Here is a 24,543-nt window from a genome sequence, read left to right as displayed (position 1 = left end):
TATAAGAAACTATCGCTCTAACTGTTATGTACAAAATTATTTACAACATACGACGACGTTAAAAAAAATGAACTGAAATAGGTCGAACGTTCCACCTAGCACCTATCAGTCTTTTTCCTTTTTTACATTTAATTTGTAGAATATATTTAAAGACTAGAAATTTAAAAAAATGGAAGAGCGCCTCTGTAGTTTTCCTGATAGTGGGAAAGGTACCCAGGCCATTTTCGTTAATCTACAATTAAAACTATATAAAAAATATATATAGGGTGTCCATTTGATATAAGTGACATGATGGTTGATCAATAATAACATTAACAGTATGATAATGGTAATATATAGCTTTCTGGCGTTTTTTCTTTTAATTAGTATCACACTTCATGAAAGTATTTAAGAGTTTTATATGATGAGAACTGAAGGAGGGTGAGAGATGCACATAGAAGTATATATATACAAACGAAAAATTTTCAATACCGCAGCACACCGCGATTTCGATCATTTTCCTTACAGTAGATAACAATACTACATTTTTTTCAAATAAACTTGCTCTCAACCAGAGCTAAGATGGATTATTTAAATAAAAAGCAGTGGGGCAGTTTTGAGATGTTTTATTTCAGAAATAAATATTGATAATACACAAAACATTACGGTATCATACAAGACCCAAGTAACTAGCAGGTATTTTGGTTATTTAAAATTATCAGTCTCTATGATTTTTTACACAATTATATATAAATGTAATATATTAATTAGAAAAAAAAACAAACTTTGACGAATGATTCATACAATTTTACCTTACAGTTTATTTACCCATTTCATTCCTACTAAACTATACAATGTATTGTATGGTGATTCTTAATTTGGATATAAGAAACTATCACTCTAACTGTTATGTACAAAATTATTTACAACATACGACGACGTTAAAAAAAAAGAACTGAAATAGGTCGAACGTTCCACCTAGCACCTATCAAAGTCTTTTTCCTTTTTTACATTTAATTTGTAGAATATATTTAAAGACTAGAAACAAAAAAAATCGGAGAGCGCCTCCGTAGTTTTCCTGATAGTGAGGCGGGAAACGTACGCAGGCCATTCTCCTCCATCCACAATTAAAACTTTATATAAAAATATATATAGGGTGTCCATCTGATACAAGTTACATGATGGTTAATCAATGATAACGTTCAGAGTATGACGATGGTAATATAGGGTTTTTTGGCGTTTCTTCTTTTAATTAGTATCACACTTCATGAAAGTATTTAACAGTTTATAATATCATGAGAATTCAAGAGGCGTGACAGATACGGATAGAAGTATATACATATAAAACAAAAAGATTTTTAAACAGCGCAGCAGCACACCGCGATTTCGGTGATCAGTTTCTTAAGGTTACAGTAAATAATTGATAATATGGCAACAAGAATCGTCAAAGTACAGGACAATAGAGAAACGAAATAACTCGGTTTAGGTATGAACGATGCACGAGTCATCCTGTACTTTGAGCTTCCTAAAAATTTTCCTAGAGTTTTTACGAACTAACACCTATCACTAATTCATTATATTACACATGGTTTGGTTTTTTTTTTGTTGATCTTATCTGTAAAAAAAGTTAACAACGAACACTGTATACAGGGGGTTGGTAGGGGTAACTACCACTAAAACATAATCGTTTATGAGATTCGAAGGCGTATATATATCTCTCTCTCTCTCTCTCTCTTCTTTTTAATTAAGGCAAGAACTGTTTTGGACAAATAACATACACTGTGCTCCCCTGTACACGTCAAGGGTGGAGGTTACGAACGAGCGGAGAGGTAGGGCCGCCCCTTATTAACTAGGGCCCTCGGTCATGTCATGGTCGTTCTTACCCACCATCATGGGCTCCCCCTGTCCGGCTTGGAGGGTCGGCGACGGGCTGTCCACGTTTCTGAAGGCAAATCCCGAACCTGGAGAATCGGCACTTGAAAGACTCTCCGGAGTACCCACGGAGCTCAAAGACCCTGTACAAATGATGTTGTTTGTACCGGAACCTTTGATTATAACAAATGAGGGTGCTGGTTCAGAAAGAAACCAAACCTGACGTTGACCAACGAGAAATATCTGATTATTTTGGCTTCTTTCTCAACAGCAGGTTTCTTAAGATCAAAATTATATTGATGCTAATTTAACAAATGAATGATGTCAACTCTGGAACCTACACCAGATTGCTTTGGCTTCTTTTTAAAACAATATTACAACTTGGTTTTTTAGTAAAGTAAAAAGAAAAAAAGTTATTATTTAATCATTCTTAATAACGCTGAATTAGGCTTCTTTTTAATAATGAGATGTTTAAAGAAATATTGCAAAGTATTTCTTAAAATAATTATTCGTATTATTTATTGCAAATTGTGAAAAAAAAAACTAAATATATTTAAAGGCCATCCACATTTTTAGTCTGAAAATAATTTTTGCTCAAAAACAGATTTTTAAAACAAAATAGCAACATGTTGCTTAAATAAATTATTGGCACAGCTCATTGTCATAGAAAACATTAATAAGAAAAAACAAGCTAAACATTACTGAGCTGATTGCAGTGTTCAATATTTTTTTTAAACAAAACAGTAACGTGTCTCTTAAAGTAGGTCATTTGTACCATTTTGCTCTTATATTAAAATCTTTATATTTTATAGCTTCTTTTCAACTGCATATTTTTCCAGTAAGCCATTTGTACTATCCTGAGTTCTGGAAAACTAGACACCAAAATTGCAACCCCCGTTTTAAGTAGATAATTTGTACCATCACTAATTTTATATAAAAATAAAGAAAGGCCGTTCTTTAAGAAAAAATAAAACCTTGTTTGATCTAAATCAGATTGATATTGCTTGTATAAAAACATAATTACAAAAAACAAAATAACGTGTTACTTAAAGTAGGCCATGGTGGGTTATTTGTACCGTTTTCATTTTTTACAAATTTTACAAAAGGAAACTAAACATTATTGGATGGTAACTAATATTGTTAAAAATTATCTTCATCAGAATCACATCTTATTAAAAAAAAAGTGGCTATATTTTGCTAAGATTATTTGTACCGCCCTCTTTGATCCTAATTAGCAAAAAAAAGATGCACATAAAAACTATTTTGTAACTGTAATTTGTTTTAAACTCATTTTGAACATTTCAAGACCTTTTACACACAATTATTTTTTATATACAAAACTGCCAATATATATATGGTTTGGTTCAAAGAGCAGTTGATCTGATCTTTCTAACATACCAACAAAAGATATTTTTGTTAAAATAGCAATATAATTTTGATATTTAGAGTTTAATTCACTAGCATGTGGCAAATATTGCTAGTGTCTTTAATTAGAACACACAAAATGATTGAAAATACTGTAGTTTATAAAGAATGACAACTGGAAAAAAAAAATTTTTACTGATGATAAGAAAAATGGGAAGACTCTCGCTTATTCAACAAAAATCCTTAAAAATATAGAAATAAAACTAAAGGAACAACACCATTACCTGGGATTATCCATGGTATTGTGATGTTACAACTCTACTGCCTCAGGTATAAGCTTAATGATCCTTGCTGTTTGAAATAAGTCCCATCCCAAATTATATAATAAAAATTCCTTGGAAAGTTAGATATTGGTAAAGGCAGGTAAAAGGATCAGTTGGTCATAAAATGTAAATAGATTAAAGCATCAACCACCATTTTAGTGAAAGGACAAAATTCTTATTTTATGACCTCACAAAACATGATAATGAACTGGCTTGAAAACTTGTATTATCTAAACTAGGACATTAACATAATTATCATTCACATATCAATCAAATATTTAAAAATCAATTAAGTCATGCTTAAGTACAGTATCATCAAACTTTCTGATGCCTTAATATTAAACTGGGGACAGTAAATCTCAAACCTACCTGGTAGAGATGTGGATGTTGTAGTTAAGAGCCCCCTGCTATCACTCGCTGAGTAACTATATACCCTCTTAGCCCTCGGACTAGTATGAAAATCAATATCTTTATCTTCCAATTTTCTCTTAACTCCAAGTGGGCTAGGACGAAATACAGGACTCTCGCTTCTTCTTATGAAAGTTTGTCTCGACCTGGTAGGACTCTGGAATCCATAACCCCTGCAACTGCTATACTAAAATCTCTCATCCACTCACAAAACTTTGTAATAGAAACCTTGTAGGTGATGGTGAATTTGTCATAAAGCTATTGTTGGGTAGGGAGACATGGATTGGTCCCATTCTACTGTTTTTGGGTTCTCCGGATGACTCAATTAAGCTAAGATCCTCCCAAGATTGAGATATTTGCATTGCATTGTGGATTTCTTTTTCATGGGCCAACTCCCTCGAATTTGACAGCACCTCGTGTTCCTCTTGGCGAATTTGATTGATTCGCGGTGTACGTGGCCCTGCAACCTATCAACAACAGTCATAATTCATTGTCCAAAACTAATACTGGCTGTGTAACATACCGGTGAGCCTGGAACTTGACTAAAACTGGCACTGAAACGTCTAGTTCTCGTGGGATTGACTGGTCCAAATAAATTATTGAATGATGTTTGACCACTGAAATGAAAAATGCCTTAAATTAATTTTCTTTAATCAATTCCATTAATTCCCAGAAGCGACTTTTATTTTGAGTGTAAAGATTTACTTTTAAAGAATTACGTAAAAAAATTATGCGCATGTAAACTTTTCAACAGATTATTCAGAGCTTATTATGCTAGAAAGCACATTATTCAGATACACTGATAAGGAAACGAAATAACAAATTAAAGAACTCCACTTTATCGCAGAAATGTCTGAATTATTATAACCCCGTTTCGTTCAAGTTTGATTTATACATTTTTACTTTACAGCAGCTTTTCTGATATAATAACGTTAAAGGATACAAAAATGGATGAAATTCAATAACCTACCTCGGTGTAGAATTACTGGAACTAGCCGATGCCATGGCCGAGCTGGACGCTTCATTAATCATCGGGGCGCTGGAGGACCTCTTCAAGGGGCCGGGGGCCCCATCAACATCCATGGCAGAGTTGGACGACGACATCTGAACAGTTTTTTCTTGCCACCATTTGACCTTTATTTTATCATTTAATCAGTCCTTTTTCCGTGTAACAAACACACCTTAAACAATATTATCACTTTCACAAAACACGAACCATAGAATAGCGCCTTCGATATGAAAAAGAAGCTCCTCCAAGCTTGATTTACAAACCGAACTAGACGAAAAGCGGTTTCTGACTTTTTGATCTACTGAAGGCTATAACTGTCAGAACATTAATGCGTCGTTGCCAAATCTCTCAATGCCTAATTTATAAGGCACCTGTTGTGATGTTTCTATATGTTCTGAAGTAAGTCGTTAGATGTCGCAATATACATTAATTATTTATTTACATTTTATTTTTTAATATTTTCTTATAGATTTGCTATTATATTTTAGAACAAAAAATGTCCAAATTAAATATGAATAAAATAACATTTAATTGATAATATGTTGTGTTGACATGAGTATCGAAATGTTTCACGAAATATTATTTACATGATTCTAGCCCTAAAAGGAACATTTTTAATTTCAAGATATAAATTGTGATATTGTAAATTCATATGTCCTCATTATATTTTGTTAAAACCATTAAGGATTTGTATACGGAATAATTTATAAAAAAATGAATAATTCCTTTTGTTGAGAGATATTCGAGGCATTGGCAACGCCGACTGGTAACCAACGAATTCATATGATACAACTTGACAACCGGGATCCTCAGTCAGTTTTCGTCTGTTGGGTGGTTTTGTTTGTTTTCGGTTTTGAATTTTTTCAATCACATTTTTACGGAACATTTTTGCTAGTGCGTAAAGTGTAGTGAAATGGCGTCACGGAAGAAACAAGACGAGAGTAACATGAAAACGCTCAGGGAGCTAGGAGGATTGCCGCAAAACAAATTCTGTTTCGACTGTGGGCAAAGAGGCCCTACCTATGTGAACGTAACCATCGGATCGTTCGTGTGCACAAAGTGTTCAGGAATCCTGTAAGTACCGTTTAAAGAATCAGTTAAGATAAAAGAGTGTCTCTCCGTATAAATGCATCGTGTAAAAAGGCGACGGTAATCTTTGTTACTAAACGCTTCTATTGTGATATACGTAGATGGGATATTAAACAACAATAGTAGACTTTATTTTTAAGTTTGTTATTTGTTTTGAACGAGATCGTAAAACGTCCGTCGCCGTAACGCTAGCAAAGCGCATTTTGACAGGCCGTGCGAGCTTTTAAAAATTCTCGCCGCTTCACCCTTCACTACCCACCACTCGAGGTCTCCGCTTTTTTTTCTTCCGCGGATTTTCAACTATTTAACGTTACGCCTGTGGCCGCTTTCTTTTATTTTCAAATCGCCAGGTAACGCTCGCAGTCCGTCGTCGCTCATTTGTTTGCCGTTTTTCTTTCACCCCGTCGCTGTCAGGTGTCACAGTTCAAGTTTATCGTTAAATAAACCGTGATTCACTTAATAAAGGTGAGTAACGAGACATTCCGTAGATAATGTAGTTACTACCTGTTGTTCGTTGGGATATTTTTAGTGCTGGGATCGAGATTTCCGATGATTGTTTTAATGTCGGCGCTCTAGATACCTGGAAAGTTGACATTTCTAACCTCGGCGGCCTTAATTAGAGACGGCGTCGTGCTTAGAACCGAGGTGACATAAGATCGAGATTCGTTTGTTATTGCTGCGGAATTGAAAAATAAACATAACCTAATATTATGTGGTTTTCTGCTATTCCGTCATTGCGAATCGGAGCTGTCTACGTGAGATTGGAAAGTTGTTCGCGGCGAAATTACCATTTCAGATGTGTTTCGATGGATATTTTCTCGATTGTAAGTCTAGCGAGGCTTTTCCACTCCCGGAAAATTCGTCACGGACCGAGAATGAATATTCAGCGGCCCGAAGTGGATCGCAATCGGTCACGACACGTGTTTTAAGACGCAATTCGGCGATAGGAATCCCGGAAAGTGCGAAATATCGTTTGACGAATAGCGAGAATTAGGAACAGTGATGTGGCCTTAAAAAACGGTCCAAGGTTTCGCCGAGTCACTTTCGAAAAACTGTTCGTGCTGTTAAAAATGTCGACGCTTTCCATTGTTTCGTTAATAAGGTGGAGTTTTCTATAATCTCCTTCCTCGGCTTGCTTTGAGGAAACAATAACGGTTTCTTATCATATTGGTATTGTTAGGTTTTGTTATATTTTTGTAGGATTTATAAATGTGCAGTGCTCTCTGATGCTATATTAGACGAAAAGTCCTCGGCTGTTATAATAGTTTTTTTTTCGCCAAGCATATGTCGTTATAATAATAACGTCAGATAATTATATTTATTTGGATTTTAGGACTATTTATTTTTTTTATCAAACCGAGACTCGTAATTTTACAATTTTTATTAGGATTTTGTTTTGAATTATAAAGTTAAATGTCTACTTGATGACATGTAACATTTGTCCATGACTATGACTTCAGAACTGCAATACTCCCTATTTTGTTAATCGAAATGACTTTCATCAGGTGTACTTAGGGGCAGACACAAATCGCACAATAATTATACGGAAACTTTGTACGTTTAAGATTCCCATTATGGTTGTTTCGAGACAAATGTTGTAAGTTCCTGATTTATTTGACGTATTTGCGAAAGTGGGACTTGTTTGCTTTCTCTGGAGTTTTAGACCTTTAGGAAAAGGGACCTTTATCATCATTACCTTTTTCTTCTCCTATTAATTTGCACCCAATCAAAATAAACCACCACTATTAAGCCCAGTTATATTGATTGTTAAATAAATCCGATTGATTACAACGATATGTCATCTCGTAACGATATTTTTTGACGTGCTCTGACCGAAATTCGCGTGGGCTGACTATAAATAAGGACAAAATAGACTCGACGAAACAAAACGCACCTATCCGACGTACCGCGACGCCTACGCGTCACCAAAAACCTGTTTCCTACGTCGATCCCCGGGTCTGATAGCAATGGTACTCGGGAAATTGTTAACTCAGTCTTGTGCATCTTTTTTTTGTAATTTTTGAGCTAGGATATTGTTATCGATATGCTATGTTCATTTTAAGTTTCTAATTTAAGAGAAACCCTGATATTTTTCAGCTTGTTACGTATTTTTTCAAAGACGAGATAAAATACAGTTTTTATTGCTTAACAAAGTGACTTGGAATGCAGAGAAATGCCAAATGACGTTTCTTCTTTCATAAGAATACAACAATATTTTGTTGTACTCGTGCTCTGGTACTACCTCAATAGCGATATCTCAATGGCGGTTGTTGTCTTAGATATCCACATTATTTACATGTTCAATTGATGACGTGCTTATTGGCGATATTTTCATGGAAACTTTGTTTTTATTATTTTTTGTGGTAAGGACTGACGGTCAGTATCAGTGGATGACGTTTATTATCGGGTATCTTCAATCTAACTCGGAAAGACCCCCATATTTATGAGTAATATAGTATTGAATTATTGATAAAATTGACTGACAATATGTAGTGATCGTTCAACATTAGTAAATATTCTTTTTGTTAATTCCGCCCTGGTTACGTTGGGTTTATTGTCATTGAAATAACTGGCATTTAACTTCGAGAGTGATATTCGGTCAGCTTTTTTTTTTGTTAGCGTTCAAAATAGAGTTCGTCACTTGACTCCAACCCCTTTCCCTGGAATATTCTGTTGAGTGTAGCGAAATTGGGTGCAGATCTGGAGTATATGGTAGGTGGTAAAGCACATCGAGACGTTAGACCATGCTTTGACTGGAAAATAAATGTTGTTTCAGCAAAACCCCAGTATCTTTTAAACCAAACGCCAAATTGTCATGTACTCGCCTTTTAAGCATTATAACTTCACACGTTTTTCGTTTTATTGTATAGTGATGCATTTTGCATTTGCTGACTGGCGGATTATGTCACACAAAACTTACGAATACCGAGGAAACAAAAAGCCTTAATCATATTTTTATTAAGAACTAATTGTTTTCACTATTAGAACAATGCTGAAGTGGCATTCTGTTGATTTTATCTGTGCCATATTTATTGATTCTGTCTGAGCATTAATGAACTAGATCGTACAAGAAGCTTTCTTTAAAGTTAATGTTAAGAAGATAATGTTACTATTATAGTGCTTCAAGGGTATACCAGTTTTTACCATTTTTATATTTTTCATCAATACTGTAGAAGTTATCATTGATAAGACTGAACTCTCCAATTTCCAATAAGTTTTAACTATTTTTTTAAAATTAATTTACAATTATTATGTTTTTTAAATATTTGAAATAAGAAAGATCGAACCAATATGATATCGATTCAAAACTCATTATCGTTTTGTTTGACAATTAGGCGTCGATTATTTTTATCTATTATTTCGAATTTGATGAAATACCGATACGTTTTGTAAATAAAACTGTATTGAAATGGTTCGTAAATTTGAATGAGACTATTGTGTCAGTTTATTACTGGCTAGTTTACATATTTTTCTGGATGTGAACATTTTATTCGAACATTTCATATGGGCTAAACCATATCCGTTCAGAGAAAGGTGACTAACCAGCCAAACAATCTCTAGCAATTGTTTTTGGGGTAGCGTAAGGAGATAAAAGCCTTTGAAAAGGTCATACATCCTGTCAACTATATAGAAAATCCTTTCAGGTTGCCTAGGTAGATTTGACCTTTACTGTGAAATTTCAAATACGGTGTTACCCACCTGTTTGAGATATCTTTTTCTACTCGAAAATATTTACTAATAACAAATAGTTTTTTTATTCGTTTGTAACTATTGTTATATTTCGACTTTACCAGGAATTAAAATGAAAATCCGTTACGACTAGAATATTTCCTACAATAATTTTCATGTCTGTTTTTGTCTATATTTCTGAGTAAATATCCTACCAGTCTAAAGTCGTCGCAATATTCGTCGATATTGTGAGAATCGATGAAGCACAGTCGACTGTCGTTCCACCACATCTTTAGACCTTCAGGAAGGGTCCGAATTTTATTGCTTGGTCCCTCATAAATTGTAGCTATTGTAGGTACGGTACCGAAAGCCTGATCAGGTATGAGGAAGGCCTGCCAGGACAGGATGTGAAAGTGCATGGGACTTTATTTGATGTTCTGGGAAAATTGGTTTCTTGGATGTTTGGGTACACCCTCATCGGGACAACAGAGAAGTTGGAAACGGGTCTTTTTGTCGGTGGATTTCTTTGATTATATATATTTTTAGATTTATCAATAACTATTTCCCTTCAGTGGTTCTTAGGTATACCGTTATTTTTTTATTGTTATATTTACTCAGAAAAATATTATTAAAAGTCTATTTTTGATAGACTGTGACTAAATTAATTATTCTTATTAAGGATGTATCATTTAGAAACATTATCAGTTTTTTTTATTTGTGTATTGATTTTGCATAAGGTACTTTTTATTTTAAAAATTTAGATGAATCATAGAAAAAGTATTCCAATAGGTTCCAGAACAAAAAGTTTATGAATCATCGACAATGACTTCGAAAATATTATTTTTAATTTACCGGTATTTTTGATGAAGGATTGGTTCATTTTTAAAAATTAGCAAATTAATTATCTGGTAAAATTTATATTTAACTGATAGTAAAATTTAATGTTTTCGCGGTCAGAGCCGCAGATGGATATCAGTGGTGATTATTTTTATGATACATCCAAATTTATTGTACCCTTTTATCAACTTTTAGTCAATATCCGCTACCAATTTTTTTATTATGATTGTTCATTGGGAATAATACTGATACAGTTGTCAGAGGAACAGATTTTATATTATATTGATTAATATTTTTACTTATGACTAATCCCGATAATATATACACGGTGGTCACAATAATAGTGTGACAAATTTACAAAAGCGTAACTGCAAAACTTCATTAAGTTCAAAACAAAAATATCAACAAACTACAAAATCTGTGCTTAGACGGGTTTTAACATATTAAATTATCCTTTTACTTTTTAAACTAGATCTCTGCTTAGTTTCTTTTACTTTACTTAGTTTCAATGACAACATTGCGTTCATCATTGTCTATAGACTATTCAAAGTTTATTTGTATATGCTATATAGTCCTTCCAATGAAACGACCAATGCACGTCAACAAATTCTATAATGCAACGTTGCCGCGCCTAGTTTCTTTTTGTTTATTTAAATTCCGACAACAGAATATCAATGTAAATAAAATAATGAGTCAAAAATAACGTTATGCAATATAATTAGCTGAAGTTTTGAGAAAACTTTCGTGCGGATATATATAGGAAGATCTTCCATCCCCCTATTTTAGAATTCGGATCATGAACATTTCTATATTACCGACATGGCCGCTATACTCTGTGAAAATTCGAACGCTCCTTTGTTGGAAACCCATTAGTAGTTATTATAATTATACGACGGGATGGAGATGAACGCTACGGATCGATATCGATAAGGAATTAGGAGAGCTCGTGCGTCAGTGATTGCCAAAATTCCATATCGCGTGGCGACCACATGGGCCCGGCCCGATCATTAATACCGACGAGGAAATTGGATTTGAGGCGAGCGCTGGGATGATAGCTCCGTATCGGATCAGTTTCCATCGCCGCCAACACTCGGACGTGACATCAATTTGCATTTCGTATCGGTTACCGACCGTAAAATAGTCCATGAATACGAGAGGGCGACGCTATGACGGATATCGTCTAGCCCATAGACAGTGTTCGAATCGAAAGTGTGCATCTAGAAAAATATGTAAACTAAACGACAATTGCCTCATTTAAATTTAGTTATCTTTACAAATCAAAATAATATAGATAAAAATAATCAATTACTAATTGTCAAACAAAACGATAATGAGTTTCTAATGGATATGATTGATATTCGTTCATTCTGTCATTTCGAGTATTTAAAAATACATTATACAAGAATAATAAATATTTATTATAGAAATTTTGGTAATTAATAAATAAAAATAGTTAAAACTTATCGGAAATTGACTGAAATCCTTATCAATAACAATTTCTGTAGTGTTATCTTGATTATAACTATGAAAGTGGTTAAAGCTTAGTATATACTCTATTATTTACTTTTTTTTTACTGTGTCCACAAAATACAAATGTTAATAAATGTTTAGTACTAATGGAACTTTGTAGTCCGATTTGGTTATATATTTGGATACATCAGACTTCATTCTGTCACTGATTTACTATAGTAATGCTAATTAGTAAAACTGGACAGAGAAAGCTACGAGTCTAAAAGGGATTTTACGTTTTTATAAACAGAATTTGACAATACTTTCAACAGTGTTGATGACGTACATTGGAATTATTATTATCACATATACATTTAGTTCTTGGTGTTGTACGGTCTGTTCCCTATATGCCTGAGGTTGAGGTCGTAGATTCGTCTGTTTTAAAAGCATCTGTGGCAAATACATGTTATACTTTCCAATTTTTCGAAACTCTCAATTTATTATTTCTCTATTAGTTTGATAATAATATTTCTACTTATAATTATTTCGGAAGATTCTAATGTGGACTGAAGAACTTTTGTTGGTGTCAATATTGTTTAATATCGAAATCATATGTTTCCACGAAGTTGTTCACTTTGCCATTTAGAACGATGTTTATGCTCAGAGTCTGTATTATATTGATTGGTAGAAATTATGTTGTAAATCGATAGGACTTATCGATAGCTACACTTTCCTTTTTTTGTGTTTTAGAAAAATTATGTTTACTATATCTATATCACTACATAGTATAAAACAAAGTCGCCTTTTCTGTCCCTATATCCCTATGTGCGCTTAAATCTTTAAAACTACGCAACGGATTTTGATGCGGTTTTTTTCAATAGATAGAGTGATTCAAGAGGAAGGTTTATATGTATAATACATGCATAATATACTAAGGCAACATTGCTAATTTTAGAGGTTTCTAACGTGATGTCGTAAATTAACCTATTTTTTTAGGCTTATTTAGCAATTAGCAAAAACGCTGCCTAACCCTACGAGTTAGATCAAATTAATGTACTACAGTATTGTACACCATAAAAAGGTCTACAAAAAAGTCCGCGATGGTATATGTTTATCTTTTAGGGATAACCCACATTAACCATTTTTATTGTTTACTTTTTACGTGAGAAAATGGCTTATTTACGAAGCTATTTTAAGCAATACGGCATTAATCCTTATCGAATTAAGTACCTTAAATACAGTGTGCAATTAATATAGATCAATATGGTTCCTTACAGCATGTAAATTAAACAAATATTTTCTGAGATATTACAAATTTAAAATTTGCGTTTAAAAATGTGTAATGTAATAAAAATTGTATGAATTTAGATATTCCAAAGATAGCAGGAAATCTTCATAGTAAGTATAGGGAAAGAGGAATTGTTTTACTCCAAATTTAATGCGTGCAGACCAAGGGCAGTAATGAATGAACCAAAAATACTGGATCGATTTTAATCATGTTTTCATTGAGTGACATAGGCATATATATTTTATGCCCGTGCAAAGTCGGAGCGGGCCGCTATGTTTTTATATACAACGTTCATATTTTTTCTGTAGTGTATTTAATTTAGTATCGGCATTGCACCCGTGCGAAGCCGGGGCGGGTCGCTAGTATTCCACTAAAATAGTGCTTTATCATTGTAAAAATATACCTTTTCTACCACTAAGGGTTGTAGGTAGCTTGCTTGTCCAGACCTTACAACCAAACATTGGATTTGGTACAAAGTACAAATTCATGGCTTTTCCAATTCTAGCCTTCATTTTCTTCTCATGGCTTCCATTACCTCCGATTGCTGTTTTTACATTTTTAATATGGATATTTGTTTTTTCTGACCCTCTATGACTATGCATTTTGTTTCCAATGGAACTGTTTTTTTATCCAGAACCGAATTTTAACAAATTTTGACCATTTTTATCCATGAATCGATGATATTTATGAAGATTACAGACTGTCGAGCGTTATAAACGTTAGTTGCTGCTCCTCGTGTGACGGTCACAGTTGGCTCCCAATTAACGCAGCACGTCGAACGTAGTGGTACCCGAATTCGGATTTTTCCTGTTCTAATAATAAAAATCACTACCGGTTGAACGTACACGAGGTTCCACTTGCTCAATTAGTTGCATAACAACTCCAATTTGTTTTATTTCAAGTAATCTCGGCGCGCTAATGAAGATGTAGGCGATGCGGGTTAATTTTGAGGGAATTTTTCGTAAATCCAAGATTTTATTGGTTTATTAGTGGTCACCATTGTTTACTATCTTTCTGGTAATAAACGTGCACCACATCAGGAGAATATTTCATTTAATGCTATTATCACCATGTCTATGTCTGTGTTAAACAGATTAGGAACTTTATTTGCCCATTTCCTGCATTTTACTTCTTTATCACGTTTGCTGCTGTTAACTTAACCTAACTTCACACGAACATATCAAACCTTATATTTAAACATGTCAAGGACATCACACCTAACTTCACTAATATTAATAAAGAGTTATGTCTACACAACAGGTGTTGCATATAGTTCAACATTGCCGCATCAAATTTAAGTTTTCGTTTGTTTTATCCAAGAAAATACTAATGTAAATAAAATATTCAAACAAAATTAAGGCTATATAATTTATTTAAACATTATAGAAAGACTTATAGTTAGTTAATTAAACAACCACATTAGTCTGTGGGTTAAAAAAATGCTCTGTGTTTAAAAGGAATTTGACGGTGTTGAATTACCGTCCATTGTCTGTTTTATTGGAATATATATTTTTACGTAATACAACCTCGTTACATATCCACATTATTCTTTTAACTTTTAGTTCAGTAAAGGAAAGTTCAAATTTCCACGTATTGTAAATTTAGCAAAAATAATTGTGGACAAGTTTCTTTCTGTCTGTGTTAGTTGAGGACTCCTGTAGTTTTATTTGTTAACATGAAAATACGGGCTTAATTTCGAATTTTTGCATTATTGAATCTACGCTACCTAAAGAAAATTAAGACAATTTACTTTAACGTAAGTTTTTCTCGCTTCACTTTATTATTTTATTTATTACAACTTGAATATTTATTACACTTGAATTTCTAACTAGAATAGGAACATTTTCCTGTCTTCCAATTTTTTCTATTGAAATATTTTGTTTTTTAAGAAAACCTTTGTCATTTGAACAGTATTTATCTGAAAGGAAAGAAAGCGATAGGTAAATTCGGTCCAATTCCCAATACATAGCTCATAAACGTGTTAATATTATGAGGGTTGCCTTTTATATTTCGGGATTTTCGGCGGACAAAGTGTTTGATTGTATGACTTATCGAAATTAGTTCCTGCTGTTCCATTTAGTCTTATTTTCTTTAAATGTTACGTCTTTGAGATTACCTTGCCTTGCCTCGATAGATATAAAATGTTTTGAGTTGTGTCTGGTGGTTCTGTCTTGTTGGATATATATTTTAGAATCTACTAATCGTTAATGATCAAGTTTTGGAGTAAAAAATCCTATAATATAGTTAAAAATATACGCTTTTTCTTTTATATGAGGTTTTATACGAATTTAGTGCCCGTATTCATTCCCAGGCCGCTGTTTTATTCCGATTTCTCAACTATATCGTTCATATATTCTGTACTGTAAATCAAACTCTATATTCTTTTGTGCACCGACAATGGTACACGACCGAGTCTCACGACGTTACTTTTCAGTGTAAAATTCTTTTTTTTTTTCATCTCACCTCTCGGCATGTTGTTATTGAACGATTTTTCGCAGAATTGTTATTGAACACGGAACGTCACTGAGAGTGGTAATCAGTGACGATCGCAACATTGAAATCGTATTTGAATATTCATCTTGCAAGGATTGCTGCGCTCTAACCGATTTATTATGTAATTTATTTTCAATTAGCCGGTAGGTATAGAAACAATTTCCAGTTATTCAAACAATCAATAATCATGGACGTGTTAATTGGTTGAAGTTCACGTGATGGTTTATGTTGGTCTCTCTAATTTAGTTAAGTAAGTGTTATTTATATCTAAATATGAGTAACTGCCCTTACACCACATTGTTTTTATTGCCTCCAAGTCAACTGTTGTTGGGAAACTGTAGCATTTCGACATACTCTACTAGGGAGCCCTCAAACTACCAACAAACCTAGGGAAAGACTCAAACCTGTATCTTCTCTAAATTGAGTGACTGCCCAATCTGTATCGAAATTCAAATCTGTCGGACAGTTGTGATCTGGTACTTATTACATCGATTTTTAAAATCTAAATAAAGTTGTTCTCAAAAAATGTTACCCTTTGAGTATTTTGTGTATCTGACTACTGTAGAGATATAAAGAATTAATAAACTAATGATAGTTTGGGTTAATCAACATTTTCATATTTTTTTTTATATTTTGATTTTGTGAAAAATATTTGGTAGTAAAATTTTTATGTATATTTGAACTATTAAATCATATCGTGTTAATAATAGTTTTTTCGTTGTTTTTGATGGATCCTAGATGTTTAGTGATAACTTCTGAGGCGACAAGTTGCTTTGTTGTCGTGTATTGTGGTATTTTAAAAGTTATTTTCTTCATTTGTGGTGGTTTAAAATATATACAAAACGCTACAAGAACTAATCTAATGATGCTTTGTGTTTAGGGCCATATTGTTTAAATTTTTCTTCGTATTGGATCTCCTATTGGTGACTTAATATTAGAGACATTTAAAATCAATATTTTGAATAAATTGCTGTACTAAGTAGCCAACTTAGGAACGAAAATCGATGAGTAACATTTAAGTAACGCAAAAGAGTACGTGATAAACAACAAAAAGCTGATATACCGAAGGCTGGGTGGCCCGCGGAGGTTTCGGTATCTCTCGAAATCTTGAATGAAATCGATCCACCCGGGTTCCCGACTACCTAACAATACGAACGGTTTCACAAGAGTACGGATTTCTTCCACGAACTCGCGGGTTACCTGCGTTCTTTCTTATTGCCCCGGTGCTTGGTTATGTATTATGTTACCTCGAGAAGAAAACGACGATTTCATCGAAGTGGACCTTTTCGGAATAACCACGGGCGCTCCCAGAAAACGATCTCGTAAAAAAGGCTCCACTTCTTGAAACGTCTCCCACCAGATGTTGCCAGTTCTTTTAATAAATGCGTATATTTACGAATGTTATCTTGAATTCGCAAGTTAATCTAGAATATCCCTTGGAAGTAAAATTTTTTATTTCTATGTTATTATAACTGGCTAGTTTTATTTAAGTTGTATTAATGGATGTTTATTGATGGTTACGAATAAATATTACGAGTTAGTAGAGGAAATATTTACATTTATTTTTAAAGTAGTTGCATCATCAGCATTATATTGAATCATTTAATATGAATGGCTAGAAGAATTATATTCAGTCTGGTTGGTAGTTATTTGAAAAGGTGTGGATACTTTTATTATGAAGGTGGATTATAATTATTCTTTTTTTGTAAATTTAAGCTTTTATTGAGTATTAAATAATATTCAATAATACACTACAGTGAAAAGATGGCGATTAATTAATATTAATAGTACTATTTTTTAGTAGTAAATATAGTAATTAGTTTTTCGTTTATATTTGTGGATAGTGTGAAGTTATGAAAAGTTTTTTTTTGCACTCTTTATTTACATATTTTTATTATACTATAATAATAATATTTAAAATATTTAATATATGTATTTAAAATACAACATCGGTAGTCAAATAAGCGACGCTCTTTTTATGATTTTCGACGCAGATGCTCTGATTTTTCGATCGTTACGAGGTGTGGTGATTCTTTTTCTGCCACGTTTGCCATACGGTTTGACTCACTCAAAGACGACAGACTTTTGAAACTCCAGCGGTAGCTGCTATCTCTCTGGAAATATGTGGAGTGCAATAACAACGTTTGTATCTCTACATTTTCCTGGAGACGTATCCAAATACTTGGCCATCCTGAAATATAATGTAAATTTATAGTCAAAAGATAGAAAAAGTTTTATTATATGGATCAATAGATATATAGACAATACAACAATACTGCAAAGTTTGCGTTTTGACGGACAATGACCTAATGAGAAGCACACCAACAAAATAATCATGATACCAGTACCTATTTAAGATAAAATAACCCTTTAGAAACATCGTTTATTCAAACAAATATAAACTATAAATTACATAAATACGAGTACTGTCCTGTACTTCACTGTGCTTTAGCCATGTACTGTAGAGATAATAATCTTGGTTTATTAAACAGTGATCAATGTCGATCTTTGTTGAATGAAGTTAGAGAAGAATCACACAAAAAAGCAACAGTACATATGAGTAACGCAGTATAGGGAATTCATCGATCTGCAGCAGGAATTCGTTTAAATCGTGTTACTCACCGGTCGAGCGTACGAAAGGCGATACGACGAGAGGCCATTAAACAATGCCCCGAAAGAAAAAAATCAACGGTCGGCCATCGAGCTGACTCATAACAATTTCTACTGGGTCCGTATCGGGGTTTTGCTACCCATGTACGGTGGCAATGCAGCTTCGAAAGCGAACTCTTTTCGTGGCTTGTCACTTTCCATTTTGTATGTTTCGCCCGTCACGTCATTTGTCGAGGGGAAAGTGATTGGCGATTTTCTAACCACCACGAAAGTGTCAAGTTTTCCATTTTCGGAACTGCTATAGATTCGTGGGTTTAATAATAAAATTAATTTATTTTAAATACAAACATTCAACAAAACATTATAGTGGTCAGTATTTTGACAATATACAAGGACTACAATGGTGATTACAGTAACGTTTGTCTACCAACTACGCCAACAAGACACTTTTCGAGAGACTTTAAGAAATTATATGATTTCCAGAAAAGAGTCTAGTTCTGGAGAATCCTGGCATGCGTACAAGGATTTGAAGAATATAATATACAGGGATTAAATTATCTTGAGTTCGCTAGTTAATAAAAGGTGGGGCAAAAGTCCCGCTACCATTGTGATTACCTAAGTCACACCAATATGGAAGCAATACGACTACTGGACAACACGCAGTAAATCAGAAGATGAAGTGTACCAAATCACACGAACTTGTATAGTTTAGCTTAAGTAGTATAATTTTTGCAATAGATACGAGGGTCACTGTTTATATTTCGGGAATAGGAAAACAAACAAATAGTTAAACTGCGATTGTTTTTCAAAGTACTCGGCACGATGCTCCATACACTTTTGCATACGCTTAAACCAATTTTCAAAGCATTTATTGCATTCCGAATGAGGTATCTTCAAAACATGAATTTTGAAGGCTTCAATAGCTTCTTCGGGCGATGAGAATCGTTAACAGTTTATTCTTCACAGATGGGAACAAAAATAAGTCATTGGGTGCCAAATCAGGGCTGTACGGCGGATGACCCATCAATTCAATGTTTTGAGTGCTTGTTTGAGAGCTCGCATTGTCATGATTTGTCACACCACATTGTCATATTTCACCGCAGACTTCTGGCAAACAAATGGTTGCGTACCAATCAGAATTTACTGTTCTACGATCCTCTAGAGGCATTGTTGCAATATTCCATAATTCAACTTTTGTTGGATTTGGTTCATCTTGGAACACCCATATAAGTCGACTGCTGCTTACTTTCGGGCTCATACGAATAGATTTGTTTTGCACCAATCGACACGAACCTTTTTTTGAACGATTGTCAAACTGTGTGGGATCCAACGTGAACATAACTTTCGCACAGCTAAGTGTTCATGTAAAATCGCATATATGCTGGTGGAACTGATGCTTAGGGATGTCTCGTCTCGTCGGACAGCGAACTACGACCACGTTTGAATTCACTAAACCAGCGATACACGGTGGTTTTTGATGAAGCTTCATCGCCAAAAGTAAAATTAAGTTGATTGATACACTCTTGTTGTGATAATCTACGTCGAAAATCGTAAAAAATAATCACACAAAACTGTTCACGATTTAGTTAAATTTTTCACCGAGACGAGACTTTCAACTAAATATAAAATAAACAAATAGCGTCCATGCGACAAAATGTTCTGAATACGTATATCGTCAAAAATGTCAAACTTTACGATGGAACCGTCAGATGGACTCACATGACAACAGTGTTGCCAATTCCCGAAATAGAAACAGTGACCCTCATACTGATGTATCTCTTCCACATTCGTCCATTAATGCAAGTACAACCATAACAGTAGGAATAAGTTAATTTGCAAATTAGGATTACACTAAACATATCTATTGTAAAATGTTATTAAAACAAATTATTGCCAGGTTCACGAACTTTTCAACTGGCTATTATGTGGTTTTTAACAGTCGAAATTGGAGTTATTTTGTTATAACCAGGACCAAAACCGCGTTTTTTTTTATCGACAAAGAAATCGAAAACAATATCTAATTGTCGAATTAATTTTTTTTCGCGAGTTTGGTTTTTGCGTCAGCAACTTTTCACCACAATTACTTCGCGACACATTTAACCCACAAAGTGGAAGTGTTTTCCATGCTACATCGGTTTTTTTCCTGCTGTTCTCTACGAAACCGCCGTTACCTTGACCAACCGACACCAACCCAGTCACGGATGCACTTTCTTTTGACCGTCGTCGCCGAGGTGGCCCCCCCAGGTCCTCGATTCATTGTTCTGGCCTAACGGGAAACAGTAAATTTGGGGCTATGCCGTCGTTCTACTACTCTGCCACAGCCACGACTTGTTAGTAACGCTGTTAAACACGGGTCAGAGCTACGTCGCGCGACTTTTAATGTTTTCGATGCGAATGGTGTCTCGGTTCTCCGAAGTGGATGACACTGCACTGGACGGGAGCTCGCGGAATTGGGCGGAGAAGTCGTGGTGAATGAAGATTATTAAACTGAGACATATAGTTTTTACAGATAACACAGATAAAGTGGTCCAGACGATCAGTGGATTCTGGTTTATTGAAACTCTGTAAGTTTTTTTGTTATTACTCCTAGTGGTTGAACATTCTGTCCAATGGGCAATGAGTATTTCCCACATAGAGCTAACTTTAAATCCAGGGCGTAAAATAAAAATTATATTTAATAAAACAGTTCAACATCTTGTTTATTTATTTATTTATTTATTTTTATTTTTAAGGAATTTTTTTAGGTTCGAGGTTTACATACATATATATATATATATATATATATATATATATATATATATATATAACATTATATAAACATAACACAAAGACTAAATATAGTGTATATAAAGTAGCATTGAACTCTCGTCATCTCAATTTATGAAGTCAAAATGTTGCAATGTTGCCGGATTTAACGTTGACATTTTACCTTATTGAAGTTTCGTTATATAACATTTTAATATAACTCTTTTCTAAACCCCTTATGCTCTACCCTGGAGTCCTAATCCACCTAATTTTATATCCAAGTAATGATTTTTTTATTTTCATTAGAGAACATATTTACCTTTTTATATTTAGTTCTTGTTTGCTATTTTTTTGTATACATATTCTGATTGATATCACTGTATTTCGCATTAGTTTCTTCTGTTACTATCTGTGTACATTTTTCTTGATAAAATTAGATTAGAAATAGAAATTAGAAATGTTTCTTAATGCTTATGCTAAATCTGCAAGACAATTGGTGTTATTTCTCTCCTCGTATTGAACAATTACACATATCTCTGCACATAAATCTTTCACATTCTACAATACGATGCAGTGATAGGAAGGAAGACGTTACAGTCTGTAGCTATATTATTCAACCATCTGATCTACTGTGTATCTTTTCAGATCTATTTCTAAGTTTTTATATTCCAGTATCGAACTTACGGGCATAGTTACCTTTTCGATAAATATCTGTGAATAAATACACGTTATGTAGTTGATTTCAATTATGTACACTGACCGTACCGAGACATTCACTATTTAAATTAGAATTAGGAATCGCAGGTTAAGCAATGCTCGTCTACGTTTGGATCTATAGCCATCCGGTCTAAAATGGAAAGAACAAATCTTCCTATGCTTATTAATTTGTTACCACTACCGCTTCAGCAACAGAACTGTTAGTTGCTTTTATATTTCTGACCTCCTTCTATCGACCAAGTTACAAAAGTTGAAGATGGTCGTCGAGTGGATGAAGAAGAATATAGGTCAAGGTCAAGGTTATAACAGGAAGCAGAGAGAAAGAGATAGATATTGTCGTTTTGGTCTTTTAAACCATTTAACCACATTGTACCGATCCTAGTGCATTGTTAACCGCTGGTGAATGTGTGGTTGCCTATTTGTCGTGGCGTCGCAATGGCGGCAGTATGGGCAATAGTTTAGACTAGCGTTGGGAACTATCGACTAAAATAGACTATCGACTGTTTAGTAATTGATTCCTTTTTACTATCGACTGTTTCATCCGCTATTTTTGATTCGACTGATTTTACTACTTTTTACCAGTGACTGTTTTTTAGTCGCTATTTTCGGTCCGACTGATTTTGTTACTATTTACTATCGACTGTTTCAGTCGCGTACTTTTAACTACTATTTTTGGTTCTACTAGTTTCATTCGACTGATTTTTAATGTTCTGACTCTGTCGTCCTAGCCGCAACTTTGAGAAAAATGTACCCAATTTACGCTTACATTGATTTAAATGTAATATATGTAGTTTTATGATTTTTTTTGATAGTTTGTAAGTAACGATATATTGTATATTAATATAGCAGCATTTTGGAACGATATTTTTCAAGATTATTAATTAATAAAGTAAAAAGATGAAAATTGGGAATGATAAATAGTAAAATACTTTTGACTGTTTTTATGACAATAGTAGGTAATATTTCGACTACTCTCTTGATTTTTGTTAAAAAGTGTTTCCATCCGATAATAAATAAACTATTTACTTTATTTTAAAAAGCTCTATTAGTTTTTTTTCTGTGTTTAGGTCTATATTTAATCTTTATTTAGTATCTACGGTTATTGTACATCTTTAGTTTCTAGGTTTTGTTTAAGTTCTATTGTATTGTCTATATTTATTATAGTATATTATTTGAATATAGCAATTAACATATTAAAATATGATAAAACATTTGTGGGGTATTATTCCATTCCATAGAAAAAAATCATTCCTTTTTACAGATCCACGGAACATTCAAATATAAAAGTAATTCTACTTCGTTTAAAAAGGAAAAAAAAAAAGGAAACTATTAATTGTATATTAATAGTATTCAGTAATTATCTTTTTTGTGACTATCGTTTGTTGTGATTGTTGATTGTTTTGCGACTATCGACTGTTTCGACTGTTTTCATTCGCTAGTTACCAACGCTAGTTTAGACTATGGGAAAGTGAACAAAATGTAGAATAAGACAGGCAACTTGACCGCATGTTCACTTAAATAAATCTAGTTACATTTTACATTATCTGTCATTATGAGTTTGCTTTGCAAATTACATTATTATAGTAATATGCAGTATATTAACAGACACTGGGATAATATCGAAGTAATCGAAAACATAACTGTAGTTATTCAAAATATTCAAAATAGCAGTGACACGGGAGAACTGTCAAAACGTCGCAATGTTGCCGCATCAACTCTGAGTTTTAGAACATTTTGGCTCTGACATATAACAACATTTTAATATAAATAAAATAATTGCACAAATATTTATTAAATATAATTTATTTTAACATCATAGTACATCAAATGCATTTATTAACGAAGAACTTAAAACTACAGTTAATTTTACAGCCGCATTAATTTATATGTTAGACTTGTTTTATTATATATACATTAAATTTTTTTCGACACTAGTATAGATAGGGTTCTAGGCGCGTTTTTTATGTAGTGCTATCCCTCGAAGTCCTAATCCACATAATTAACAATTGTATATCTGAGTAATGTATTTTACTTTCATTAAAGAGCATATTTATGTTTTACGCTTAGTTCTTGTTTCTTTCGATGCTATGTATCCTTGATAAAATTATTCTTGATAAAACTACTTTTAATCACTGCATTCTCCTTAATGCATTTGCCATGTCTGTAAAACAGTTAGTGTATTTCTCTCCTCATACATGTTAACCAAACGTTCATATATATTCTGAACAACAACACAGGCTCATAAAGCTTTTACACGCTATAATACAATTTCCTACAACTAAAGTATATTAATTATATTCTGACCTTTAGTGGTTTCCTCTTTCATCATCCTGTCTTGGTAATCGTCAGCATTGAATCATAAACCAATATTCATAAGGTTTTATTCGATCACTCTCACATTCAGAAACACTAATCAAGTGAATAACTAAGCTGTTTATTTCCGATCTATCAAAAACTTGTTCAATATTCTACCATTTGTTAATTTCTTTTTCAATGTGTCTGATCAAGCTCACACAAACCGAAGATGCTATTTTCAACAATGCCTCTTTCAATAAATCCAGACAGTTCTATATATTGTAATAATTCTTTGCAATACCCTGTATCAACTCAATTGGATTAAAAATGCAGTGATAGGGAGGAAGACACATAATACTCTGTGGCCATCACATTCAGTAATCTGATCTATGTAT

At 33.4% G+C, this 24,543-nt stretch overlaps 2 protein-coding genes and 1 long non-coding RNA gene across 19 annotated transcripts in view; 1 reads left to right on the top strand and 2 right to left on the bottom strand.

The window, feature by feature from the left end:
- Positions 1-590: 590 nt before the first annotated feature.
- On the bottom strand, positions 591-5,268 carry LOC143202407 (uncharacterized). 4 transcript variants are annotated; one of them, XM_076413910.1, is made up of 5 exons: positions 4,918-5,268; positions 4,471-4,564; positions 4,176-4,414; positions 3,909-4,129; positions 591-1,994 (listed from the first exon to the last, which is right to left on the bottom strand). In XM_076413910.1, the coding sequence occupies exons 1-5, from the start codon at positions 5,049-5,051 to the stop codon at positions 1,825-1,827; spliced, it is 858 nt and encodes a 285-aa protein (XP_076270025.1). In that variant the 5' UTR covers positions 5,052-5,268; the 3' UTR covers positions 591-1,824. The 4 variants fall into 4 exon arrangements, with proteins under 4 accessions (XP_076270025.1, XP_076270028.1, XP_076270026.1 ...); XM_076413913.1 differs by having other exon boundaries at positions 591-1,940; XM_076413911.1 differs by having other exon boundaries at positions 3,909-4,126.
- A 468-nt stretch (positions 5,269-5,736) lies between these two features.
- drongo (Arf GTPase activating protein drongo) overlaps positions 5,737-24,543 on the top strand; it is a 35,992-nt gene continuing 17,185 nt past the window's right edge. For 6 of the 14 annotated variants that reach the window (XM_076413880.1, XM_076413878.1, XM_076413884.1 and 3 more), the window contains exon 1: positions 5,764-6,030. In XM_076413880.1, the coding sequence (XP_076269995.1) occupies positions 5,870-6,030 (161 nt within the window). In that variant the 5' untranslated portion in view covers positions 5,764-5,869. Of the gene's footprint in view, positions 6,031-6,370; positions 6,511-20,718; positions 20,956-24,543 lie in introns of those variants that run through there. The other 8 variants (XM_076413891.1, XM_076413887.1, XM_076413886.1 and 5 more) reach the window with 4 other exon arrangements.
- On the bottom strand, positions 17,768-20,648 carry LOC143202416 (uncharacterized). Its single transcript, XR_013007161.1, has 2 exons — positions 20,563-20,648; positions 17,768-17,972 (listed from the first exon to the last, which is right to left on the bottom strand). It is a non-coding gene; the product is annotated as an uncharacterized LOC143202416 (long non-coding RNA).

This window comes from Rhynchophorus ferrugineus, unplaced genomic scaffold, assembly GCF_030347505.1.
Source record: "Rhynchophorus ferrugineus isolate W39M unplaced genomic scaffold, kcgeb_rfMv2 rfM9, whole genome shotgun sequence".
Classification (NCBI taxonomy): domain Eukaryota; kingdom Metazoa; phylum Arthropoda; class Insecta; order Coleoptera; family Curculionidae; genus Rhynchophorus; species Rhynchophorus ferrugineus.
The sequence above is the reverse complement of the archived record's forward strand: the minus strand, read 5'-3'. Positions and strand labels throughout refer to the sequence as shown.